Source organism: Solea senegalensis, unplaced genomic scaffold (assembly GCF_019176455.1).
Source record: "Solea senegalensis isolate Sse05_10M unplaced genomic scaffold, IFAPA_SoseM_1 scf7180000017201, whole genome shotgun sequence".
Lineage (NCBI taxonomy): Eukaryota > Metazoa > Chordata > Actinopteri > Pleuronectiformes > Soleidae > Solea > Solea senegalensis.
This window is the reverse complement of record NW_025322282.1, coordinates 1-11,284: the sequence shown is the minus strand read 5'-3', so window position 1 is coordinate 11,284 and position 11,284 is coordinate 1. Positions and strand designations below refer to the sequence as shown.

The following is an 11,284-nucleotide window of genomic DNA, read 5'->3' as shown; positions in this document are numbered from 1 at the left end:
TTACCTCTCAGTTTGAGTGGAAAATCTCCTTCATGTTTCCTGGAGGACGTCTGATGTGGATCTGTGTTCAGTCCAGTGATCACACGAGAGAAAACTGTAACACATCAGGAGTTTTCTGTCAGAGAAGGTGTTTTATGAAACCTGCTGTTCATGTCACTTACATATTTGTGCCAGTAGATGGTGCTAGGCTACTCTGTATGTGACTGAAGGGCTGTTGTCTGCATTCAAGTCAGCTGATGAGCTCAGTTTTGAGAGCAAAAGTCCAATTAGATCCTGGATTACTTATTAACTGCATATTTGTTCATCAAGGACAAAAAGTATTAAGTACAATTACATTTAAATCATAAATGTGGGTTTGATACCACTTCAAAAAAAGAATAACCTCAGTTTTGTTCAAGTCAACTTTGACCCTGGATTACTCCCAAAGTTCCAAGACAGTCTGGCTGCAGACCTGCACTGTGAGGTCTCCTGCACTGTCAGAACTGGAAGTTGATTCGAAGCCTTTCAAAATAAAAGCGAACATACCGGAAGCACGTATTTTTCGTTCTCCATGAGAAGTGTGGAGACGACGAGGTGAGTAAAAGTCAAGTGACAACAACTTTGTGTCAGACGAAGAAACAGAAACAGTCTTTATTCACTAGAATGTTATGTTGCACACTATATATTGACTATATAAAGTTATATTAATTTGAAAGAATTGGGTTTTGGACTTTTGGGTAGTTTTTAGCGTTGTTATCGTATCGATAGTGCTCACTTAAATGTGCCATTTTCCTACTCAAAGACCAAGAAAACTGAGTTATATCATATAGTTTTTATATCATTTTGTTTTACTTATTACGACATTATTTGTCTCTTACAGATGCATATTTCAATCTTAAGTACCAAAGTTGAACGCTGCACGTCATGCTGCAAGCGATTTCACTGCCCCCTGTTCCTAAAAGTGACACCAACACAATTGTCCAAGCTGCAGAGCCACTTAGAGGCACATAGGAAAGGTGGCATTTTATTTAAAGGTAAGCATAATGTATTTGTCTGTGTGTTTGTACTCATAAGTATGAGCCAACGCTACTAACTTCTGACAGGTTGTGGTTTGGCTGGTAAAAGGGGAAAAGGAAAATGAAGGGAATGTAAGTTGCAGTGAAGAACACCTGACACCTCACCTCACAGTTTTAGTCACTTTCAAAAATGAAAAGTTTAGAATCAGATTCTCTGCTCTGCAAGTCCAAATTTATGTGCGTTATGTGAGCCAAAAAATAATAATAATAATCAAAAAAATAAAATAAAATAAAAAGACATTTGAAAGCGTGTTTTGTGTCTACTGTTTTCTCTTGTAACAGAGGTTATTGGTTATGTGGGTCATGTAATTAGGTATTCAGTCATTCACTTTGAATACACAAAGCTAAGTTCATTTTAAATCATCAACCCTCACACCCTCCACTGGCAAATCCATGTGGTCCACAAGGTAAGAACATAGCACAAACAATATTAAGCAATTATTAAATGAATTATGAGTAGGGCTGTAACAATATGCAATATGAAACCGAAATCGCGACACTCAGATGCACAATCCTGTGTCGCGGTGTGAGAAGGCAGAATCGCGACACACCCCTTCCAACTCCCAGAGTGATCCCTCCCGTTCAGATCCAATGAATCATGTGACGCCTGCCTGCAAAAGTTGAGCTAGTTGAAGAAGAACGTGAGGAGAAATGGCAACCAACCCAGAAATAGCAGATCCTCCCTCTTCATGTCAGTCAGCAGTATGGCAACATTTGGGCTACATGGTGGAGATAAAGGACGGCAATCGTGTAGTCGACAAGACCCACACAATTTGCTGTAAGTGCTTTAAGTGACAACAGATAACGGCAGAAACATTGCCAATGCTGTCGAAGCGGCCGGATTTTCACCGCATATACGTTAATCTGGCTGCGCAGAGAGCGATGGGCGTTCACCAGATGTCCCGACTCCTCGGCAGAGTGAGGAAAGTTGTCACGTTTTTCCACCGCAGCACAACAGCTGCAGCTGTGTTGAAGGAGAAACAGGTGATGCTACAGCTGCCCTTACACAAGCTGTCACTGCAGGTGACATTGTCACAGCACAGAGAGCAAGCCTCCTCTTCTGAAGAACAAGAAGAAGAAGAAGAATGTTCAACTCCCTTAAATCAAGTTTGGTTTTCTTAAGAGAAAGAAGTTGTTTATTTGTTTCATGTTTACTTACTTGATGTGTGGTTTGCAGCACAGGCAGTAAGCCTCAGTTACCTCAGTGTGAAACACTAGCCATTTCATTTACTTTGTAAATGTAAGAGAACTTGATTGAAGAAGAATTTTCAACATGCTCGAATCATCTCCACAGTGGAGTTTAGTTCTGTTTGTTTTTCAACAGTATTTTGTTACAAAGAAAACACAAGTGTTATAGCTTTGGCTATTTATGGCTATTTATATTGTTAATAATTTGCATAGTTAATCTTGTTCTTTGGTGTTCAGTTTATAAAGGTTTTTTCAACCCCCCCAAAGAAAATAATAAATTGTGATACAAATCGAACCGTGGGTTTGGTGTAACCCTAACCCTGTACCTAATTATGAGGTGTTACAATTGCAAACACACATAAGATATGCCTATATAATCAATATGTAAATGGGTCCAACAGTGCAGGGGGCTACATTTTCAATGCTAAATAATGGTATAAAAGAACAGTCAGCAATAGGTTGGAGTGTAGATGCATTATGCCATCACACATTAAGGTGTATTTACAGAGATTTATTCTTTCAAAATTAATTTATAGTGCACACTAAACTAACAGCTGTCCTTTTTACGAATTAAATTAAAATACTGGAGTAAAATAATGCATGTTTTGAGGAGGCTAATAATGTTTTAAGGGGATCATAACAATAGCTGTACATCTAGTTTGCACTGATTATCTGTAGAATAACCCTAGTGGGTCATAACGTTTTGTATTTTATTTTTTTATATAATATTTTGTTGGTTTTTTATCTTTATTATTATCCTGCGTTTTTCACCTTATCCAGTTGAACTGGAAAGATATACAGTTTTTTTTTAAATCTCTTCAATTAAACACATGGATACACATAAACATATTTACATTGTATATATAAAATAAAGACCCAAGAAATAAACATCGGGAACGAAAAATACGTACTTCCGGTATGCTCGCTTTTATTTTGAAAAGCTTCCGGTCCTCACAGTACAGGAGACCTCACAGTGCAGGTCTGCAACGAAAGGTCCTGACAGTGCAGGTCTGCAACGAAAGGTCCTGACAGTCTCAAAAGTTCACAGTAAAAGCACTTCATCCGACTTCAGTGCATTAAGCACTTATAGTACTTAAAGCTACTAAATCAAGTCATTATTTTGATGATAATATGAATATATGACATTATTATTTCACTTTTAATCCAAATGATCATTTACAATGATCTTGAGTAGAATTGACATAAAGAAGAAAACATGACGTCACATTTAGGAAAAACAAAAGACGACTGACTGGAGTTATGACAGGCTGGAAGTTTCCATTCTAATCTGTCAGGATTAAGCAGTACATATACTTCATGACTGTACTTAAGTACACATTCCACGTATTTGTACTTAACTTTGTTATTTCTAGCAACTTTGACTACATTTTATATCAGAAATGATTTTTGATACTCAAGTAGAGTAAATGTCAAACTTTAAGACTTTTACTCAAGTCTCACTTTAAGGTACTTGACTCACACGCACTAAATCATCATATATCATCATATATCATCATATATTATCATCATAATCACGTCAACACTCACCAGTCTGTCTTCGTGCTGCGCAGTTAAAATGGCGACTGAAGCAAAGTTACAGGTACTTTCACTTTCTCTGCTCATCTCTCTCAAGTAGGTCCGAAACGCCCCTTTAATCAACGAAACGCCCCTTTACTCAACGAAACGCCCCCTCACACTCAACGAAACGCCCCCTCACACTACCCGACACTCTGATTGGCTATCAAGAGACTGCGTCTGAAACGTGATGAAGTTTACGTTGACCGAGTATGAAGAGAGAACCCGAAAAAGTAACACGGTTAAAACACGGGAAAATAACGGAGGAAAAGGTAAGAATGGATAAAAAACACACTTTGATATTGAACACTGGATGAATAGTCATTATTTGTATCTATTATATCAATTAAGTGCGGTTTACTAACCAGTTATGTCTGCATGCTGTAACGATAGCGATTGTAACAGCAAGCAAGACGCAGCGATTTTCTCCCTTTTTTTTCTTTTTTTCCTTTTTTTCTTTTATTTATATGTACAGGTTATAACATTGTCTCATTTTCAACCAAGAAACGTATAAGATAAACTATATGATCTCTATATATTAGTATTTATCTGTTTTTTAATCTTTAAATGACTCTGACAAGTTGCACACAGCTTTGCTCATTTGAAAACGTGTGATCTCAGTTCTACAATTGTTAAGATAAAAGATTTGATGATGAATAATATTTTTCATGTTTAGAAATGAGAAGTTCTGTTGAATCACAGTCAACAGTGTCATTTGATTTGATTTATTTCAGTTAGACTGCATATATTTTAGGACAGGGAAAGTCTTAAAGGCAAATGCAGTCCAGTGTATTACTACTTGATTCTGGATTAAAAATGTTTCCATGTTAAAAATACAAAATACAATTTTAATTTACATTTTCTCTTATAGAGCAACACTACGTTCAGTGAAGGAGCAGACCCTGAGCTGAGGAGATGCGACTCGGACACTTATCAGTGTCTGATCTGCACAAAAAAGGGGAGCTATGCAAAGCTTGTGTCTCATCTGCAGGGACACCAAAGGTCAATGGTGGAGTACGGTGGTAAGTCCTAAATTATCAAATATTTTTTCATTTCAACGCTGAAAGGCTTTAATTTCCCCATGAGCCTTATGTATTATTAAATGTGATGTTATTTCTGTTTGTCCTGACCATGGATAACTGTGACCATCAGACTATTCAACTCATCCATTTGAGTATCAGAAACTCAAAATAAGTAAAGTAAAGTAAACTAATGCTGGAGCCATTTCATCTATGTGTACTGTACTTCATGTGTGTAGAATCTTAAGTCAATGTGTATTTTATTTTCACTCTTGTTGAGAATTTAGATATTGAGAAAAAGTTTCAAGATTCCTGCATTTTTATAGATGCCCCTGATAATAATGATTGTTCTCAGAAGTAATGTAACAATTTGCCTCTCAGACAGGCTTATCTGTATATCCATTTAGGGCAGTGATGTTACTGTGGCCAAACAAGTTGCCAGCCAGGATGACACCTCTTATCAGAGGAAGTGCAAATAATCAGGGAAAGAAAATGTCTTATTCAAAGTTCTTAATCACATGTATTCAGTGTTGCATATTATGTGTAATTTAATTTTAGGAAAGGGCCCAACAAGCCCAACAGAAGCGACGCGAGGCATGTTGTCTGTTAACCAGTGTAATCACAGAGGATCAGGGCATGCTGCAACACCTTAAAGTGAGTGACAATGGCATTTAGTGTGGTGTTTGTGTATTTGTATATGATGAATACCAAACTAAAATCCTAAACATCATCAGTTCATCATCATCACAGGCAACACGGTGTCTCCTTGGGCCAAGAAACAGGACAGGGTCATCCTTTTTTTTGAAGATGATGAACAAGTGGACAAAGTCATGCACTTCTTGTCTGAAGTACTCGAACGTACTGAGACAGACAAGAAGTCTGCAGATCCAGTGGCATTCGTAATGGATGTACTTTTGCCAGAGATCTCAGACACTGACACTGATTTGTAGACTACATGTGTTATATGACTGCATATGTCTGTCTCCTTTTAACACATGGTCACTGTCTAACACAATCTTAAATCTTAATCTTCATGCCACAGGCAACAGTACACGCCCTCGGAGCTGTTCACTCCATCTCCCTGGACAAAGCCAAGGAGATGTACATGCGTGGCACAGAGTTTGACTCAAGGTAAGCCGGATAGTTTAGGAAACTGTTAATCCAATTTTCAGTTTATATCTTATTTTGTATTTGAGTGTCTTTAACGACTTCATTATTTTGCTATATCATTTTGTCTTGTCAGTGAGATAACCCAGCTTGGGGAACAGCTTCAGAGCCACAGTTCCTCAAAAGCGAGGCAGAAACTGGATAGCTTCCTGAGCAATTACAAGAAAGCCTTGGAGTGTGAGGAATTCCTCAGGCGCCTGTAATCCCTGGGTAGTGAATGTGTCTGCTGGATAGTCTGTTGTGTATAAAATAAAGAAAATATATCATTCATCACTTGTATTCATTACATGGATTTGAAAGTTATACAACTTTCTGTGCAGAATCAAGGGTTTCAGTGCATTTGTTTTACTTTCATCAAAAGACCCACTGATGTCCAACTGGCTGGGTTTGATTCAGATACCAATGTTTCACATATCTTCCTGGAAATAGGTAACATCTCCTTAATGACATACTCAGCAGATCTTGTCTACTTAACTTCTGTCTACCACCACCTGGACCACACCAGCACAGAATTTAAGGAGGGTTTCTTTCAGGTTAAAAACCTGATCAAGTAGACTTTTATTAGTTCTAATCGTTGTTCTGTCCAGTTGAACAACATGTCAAACTACAGACTAATAAGACATTCAATAAATGTAGGCCTATATTAAACACACCTTTTTGTAACATACAGGTTGCCATGATGTTGGAAGTTTGCAAAAACAAATGAAATTATTCAAAGTGTGTGTTCAAAGTGGAATTTGTGATATTATATTGTATAAACGTGATATTATATTGTATAAACGTGATATATATTGTATAAACGTGATATTATATTGTATAAACGTGATATTATATTGTATAAACGTGATATTATATTGTATAAACGTGTATAAACGTGATATTATATTGTATAAACGTGATATTATATTGTATAAACGTGATAATTATATTGTATAAACGTGATAATTATATCACATAAACGTGATATTATATTGTATAAACGTGATAATTATATCACATAAACGTGATACTATATTATATAAACGTGATAATTATATCACATAAACGTGATATTATATTGTAGAAACGTGATAATTATATCACAAAAACGTGATACTATATTGTGTAAACGTGATGTTCAAAGAACTTTTCCAATCGGCATTTATATATTTTAGCAGTTTGGCTATAACATTTCATACTTTACAAAGTGACATTAATTATTCACAAATTTCACAGAAAGTACATTTCTGTGTTCATAAAAGTCAACACGAGTATTTATTCTTCTCTTTCCCTGTCGCACACCGGGATAAAAGTCTCTTGTCAACAAGTGTCTATGAGATACGCGTGTGTAAATAAAGTTTCAATAAAAGAAGACGTTATCACGTTAGTAAACGTCATCACGTTAGTAAACATCATCACGTTTCGCAGTCTCTTGAGAGCCAATCAGAGTGTTGTGTAGTGTGAAGGGGCGTTTTGTTGAGTAAAGGGGCGTTTCGTTGAGTAAAGGGGCGTTTCGTTTAGTAAAGGGGCGTTTTGTTGAGTGGTCTGCGGGTCTGCAGCTGGACCTACTTGGGTTTTCAACATACTGTAGGTTCAAGTTCGGGTGAGAGATCATTTTGTGGAACAACTGTGTTGCGTAAAATCATCTTCACATCATGATTGTAAGCGATGAATGAATGAATGCATGAAGTCACCGTCCAAACTAATGGATTGGATTGTGATGCATGTGACTGTGCTTAGGTTCAGGTTAGGGTCAGAAAAGACATGTGTGCTGTCTCACTGGGCTTTGGTTGGTCAAGTAAACAGTTCCAATCTTCACTTTTCCAGTAGCGCCACAAACTACATCCCCAGAAATATTCATCAAAATCTATTGTTGACTTGAAAAAGTCACAAAGAGACAAACAGAGGCAGAAACACAGGCTCCATGGCAAAGGTCTGAGTAATCATCATCGTGGAGTCATTTCTGTGCTCTGCCCTTCCCAGAAATCACCTGTCAATCACGCAGCGCGGTTAGCACTATGACGTCTTTCACCTCGGAGTTTCTGTGGGTGGCACACGTCAGCTGACAGCTGACGACTCTGTAAATGCACTCTTTTTCCTGCTGATGACACACATCATATCCTATAGAAACACTTTCAACCAAGTCACAACAAACTGTGTTTTTCTTGTTTCTATTGTAAGAGGAAATAACAGTGATGTGCATTTTGGTTCACACTAACTTCTGCTTCACATACAGCGTGAAGAGTTGGAATGAAGATGAACTCTAATCACCTCTAAGTCTGTGTTGCTCTGAAGGTCCATCAGTCTGTTGTTAAGGTCACTAAATCTGACCTCTGACCTCCAATAACATGATCATACATGGAAGGAAACACCTTTATAGTCAGATTTGACCTTCTTGACATTTGATAGCGTGGTTCAGTACATTCAGAACATGTTTAAATCCAGGCTTTTCCACCTAAGGTCACTTTTCTGATGCTACAAACACGTCTATAGCGCTAGTTACCACTTTAGCGGCAGTTGAATTTAGAAAATGTCACTTCAGTCCTCACATTTGAGGACTGCAGCGCTCCGTCATGAGCTCGTCATCACATGACATCACAAGTGCGGCCACTAGTGTTTGAAACAGTGACTGCAATCCCACTTCAAAACATTAGAGCAGCACGTGAACCCTGATATCTGTTTTATTTATTATAAACAATCACCTGTTTGGTCAATTTTCAGCAGCAACAGAGTCACAGCAGGAGAAGAGAATGACGCCCACACGGTGGTTACACGTCGGCAGATTTGTTAGTTCTGTTTTGTTTAAGGAGTCGCGTTTTGTCATTTCCTGTTTTATTTTGGTGAGGGTTTAGGGTTTCCTGTTGCTCTGCACTTCTTCTAGCTTGTCCTTGTCTTGTCTGTTTACCTTGAGTGTTTGCACCTGGTCCCTTTCCCTCACTCGTCTCCATGTCCTTCGTGACCTTGTTCATGTTTAGAGTGTAGATTCAAGTTGATCTGGTTTTTGTTTTCTAGTTATAGGTTTGATTTTTGGCCTTTTTCTCTTGCCGTCCGCATTCTTTTTTCTTCATGTTTTTGAGAGAGCAATAAAGCCTCATTTTTGATTTCACCTATCTGACTCAGTCTCGTGCTCTGTGGTACGAACCCTGACACACGGTGGCTGTGGTGGTTAGCACTCTGGCCTTTGCAGCAGGAAGATTTGGGTTGGAGCATGGCTTTTCTCTGGGAGTTTGTCTCTGTGTGTGTCCCTGTGATGGACTGGTGAACTGTCCAGGGTGGGACCCCCACCTATCATCCTGTGGCTCAGCTGATTGGTGGAGGATAAAGCAGTAGATCATAGATGGATGGAATTCAAGCAAGTCAGGTGATGACAACGAATAGTTATGAGTGGATTAGCAGCATTCACGTCAAAATATCACTGATGATTCTGGACATATGGATGGCCACTTTAAAGACGGCCATTTTATAACCTTAAACCACACCTCCATGTTTCAACCACAAGGTTGTGAGCTTGATTCCCGGCTCCTTCTCATGCTGATGAAGACTCTCGGTCCCACGTTGCTCCTGATGGCTGTGCTGGAAGCATGAGAATGGATATGAAAGACAAGTGGTAGAAACGTGGGCTTTACATAAATGGACTGTGTGAATGTGTGAGTGAATGAATGGGTGTGAACTGGTGAATGGCAAACACTGTAGCATGTCAGACTAGAGAAGCACGATATAAATACAGACCACTGTTGTCAGTCAAATGTTTCCTCGTCCTCTGATGACATGTGTGTACCTTTAAATAGCAAACACACGATGTGTGAGCAGAGGGGGAACACCTCACTCGCACTGGTGATACAGTCCAGTGTCTTTATGCTGCTGTGCTTACAGAGCAGCACGTCTGTAACGTTCAGCTCAACTTGTTCTTGGCAGGATATTAGTGTATTCTAAAGGGAGAGGATCAATCCAGGTAAACCGTTGGTATGCTGCATGATAAAGCTCTGAGCCAGAGGACACACACACACACACACACACACACACACACAACAACAACAACATGGGAGGTGACCAGTGCTGTCAGGTGATTTGTTCAGAGAGGACGTCATATGTGAGAGTGACTTTTGTTCTTCTGTTTCCTCATAATGACTTTGTTTGTTCTAAGGTGAGACTCCTCACTCCTCACTCCTCACCACCTTCACTGCTGCCCTATAGGTGTGTGAGTGGAAATATAGAGGGAATACATTTAATGGATTTTGACACATAGCTTCATTATAGCTGTAGTTAGACTGTATAAGCCTTAGTTTATATAAGCTTACATGTTTACATTTAGAGCAGGAGTGGGCAATTATTTTCCCCAAGGGGCCACATGAGAAACTAACAATATTGTTGAGGGCCGGGCCAAATTTGAATTCATTTGAATTAAATTAAATTTGATCTCTTTTATCTAAAAAAAGCAGTAAATTGTATTGTTTTGTTGTAAACTGGGCAGCATACAAACACACAATAAACACAATTACTAACTAACTGTATTGAAAATATCACATGACTACACTATATAATGAATACTATGATACTATACTACTGTGGTGTAGTGCAGTTTCTGCTGCACCTTCACACTCAGACGCAACAAACCAATTTCTACCTAAAGCTGTTAAATTGGTCTGTTAGACAAGGGTGCCCTCTTGTGGTCAGACTTAGATTAGCGACATCCTTCATGTGCTGGACGAGCAGTCTCAGTGGTCATTTGGTCGTGGTGTTGAACAGCAGGTGATATCTATAACGTTGCATTAATGCCGTCCTCTGGATTCAAAGGATTTCATTTCTCTAAATTTAACATCCTTTGTCTTCTTTAACTGGACTTTTTCAAAACATGGTCAAAACCTTTAGCAACAAAATTTAAAAACACGTTTGCAAAATGTTTTGACAAAGAAAAAACTGGACTCTGGTGTGATAAATATGGTGTGTGTTTATTGACTTTGTGTTTATTGGTTTTATTCACATGTTGAATAAAACCAATTGATACTAACAGTGAATTAAATGTGCAGCTAAGACTACCACTGTCAACATCTACATGTATAACAAACAGGACTGGACCCAGATGCAGTACAGTAAGTAACAGTCTTCATTAACACTCGAAACAGACAATGCAGGCAGAGCGAAGATCCTCAAATATGCGTAAAGACGTGGAACTGAACACTGACAGAGTCACTTGAAGCACACACGTGCATAGAAATCCTCTGGTCAGAAAAACAGCGAATCACGAGGCGACAGATAAAGGAAGGGGGAGTGGTTATATACACTGAGGAATTAGGGAAACGA

At 38.5% G+C, this 11,284-nt stretch overlaps 1 protein-coding gene and 2 long non-coding RNA genes across 5 annotated transcripts; 2 read left to right on the top strand and 1 right to left on the bottom strand.

Annotated features, from left to right (window-relative positions):
• Positions 1 to 44: 44 nt before the first annotated feature.
• Positions 45 to 3,843, top strand: LOC122764080. Its single transcript, XR_006359499.1, has 3 exons — positions 45 to 70; positions 2,034 to 2,039; positions 3,795 to 3,843. It is a non-coding gene; the product is annotated as an uncharacterized LOC122764080 (long non-coding RNA).
• Positions 71 to 3,837, bottom strand: LOC122764079. The gene is made up of 3 exons (XR_006359498.1): positions 3,792 to 3,837; positions 3,497 to 3,531; positions 71 to 94 (listed from the first exon to the last, which is right to left on the bottom strand). It is a non-coding gene; the product is annotated as an uncharacterized LOC122764079 (long non-coding RNA).
• Positions 3,844 to 4,685: 842 nt separating the features above from the next.
• LOC122764077 (PWWP domain-containing DNA repair factor 3A-like) lies at positions 4,686 to 6,272 on the top strand. Of its 3 annotated transcripts, XM_044018443.1 has the most exons (4): positions 4,686 to 4,840; positions 5,396 to 5,491; positions 5,880 to 5,968; positions 6,081 to 6,272. In XM_044018443.1, exons 1-4 carry the CDS (start codon positions 4,784 to 4,786, stop codon positions 6,205 to 6,207), a joined length of 369 nt encoding a protein of 122 aa, XP_043874378.1. In that variant the 5' UTR covers positions 4,686 to 4,783; the 3' UTR covers positions 6,208 to 6,272. The 3 variants fall into 3 exon arrangements, with proteins under 3 accessions (XP_043874378.1, XP_043874380.1, XP_043874379.1); XM_044018445.1 differs by lacking the exon at positions 5,396 to 5,491; XM_044018444.1 differs by lacking the exons at positions 4,686 to 4,840; positions 5,396 to 5,491 and adding an exon at positions 5,621 to 5,760.
• Positions 6,273 to 11,284: the final 5,012 nt, after the last annotated feature.

Coding starts and splice junctions, on each gene's coding strand:
- LOC122764077 (XM_044018443.1), top strand. CDS start 4,784: ATGCAAAGCTTGTGTCTCATCTGCAGGGACACCAAAGGTCAATGGTGG. Junction 4,841..5,395: donor GTCAATGGTGGAGTACGGTG/GTAAGTCCTAAA, acceptor ATTTAATTTTAG/GAAAGGGCCCAACAAGCCCA. Junction 5,492..5,879: donor GCATGCTGCAACACCTTAAA/GTGAGTGACAAT, acceptor TTCATGCCACAG/GCAACAGTACACGCCCTCGG.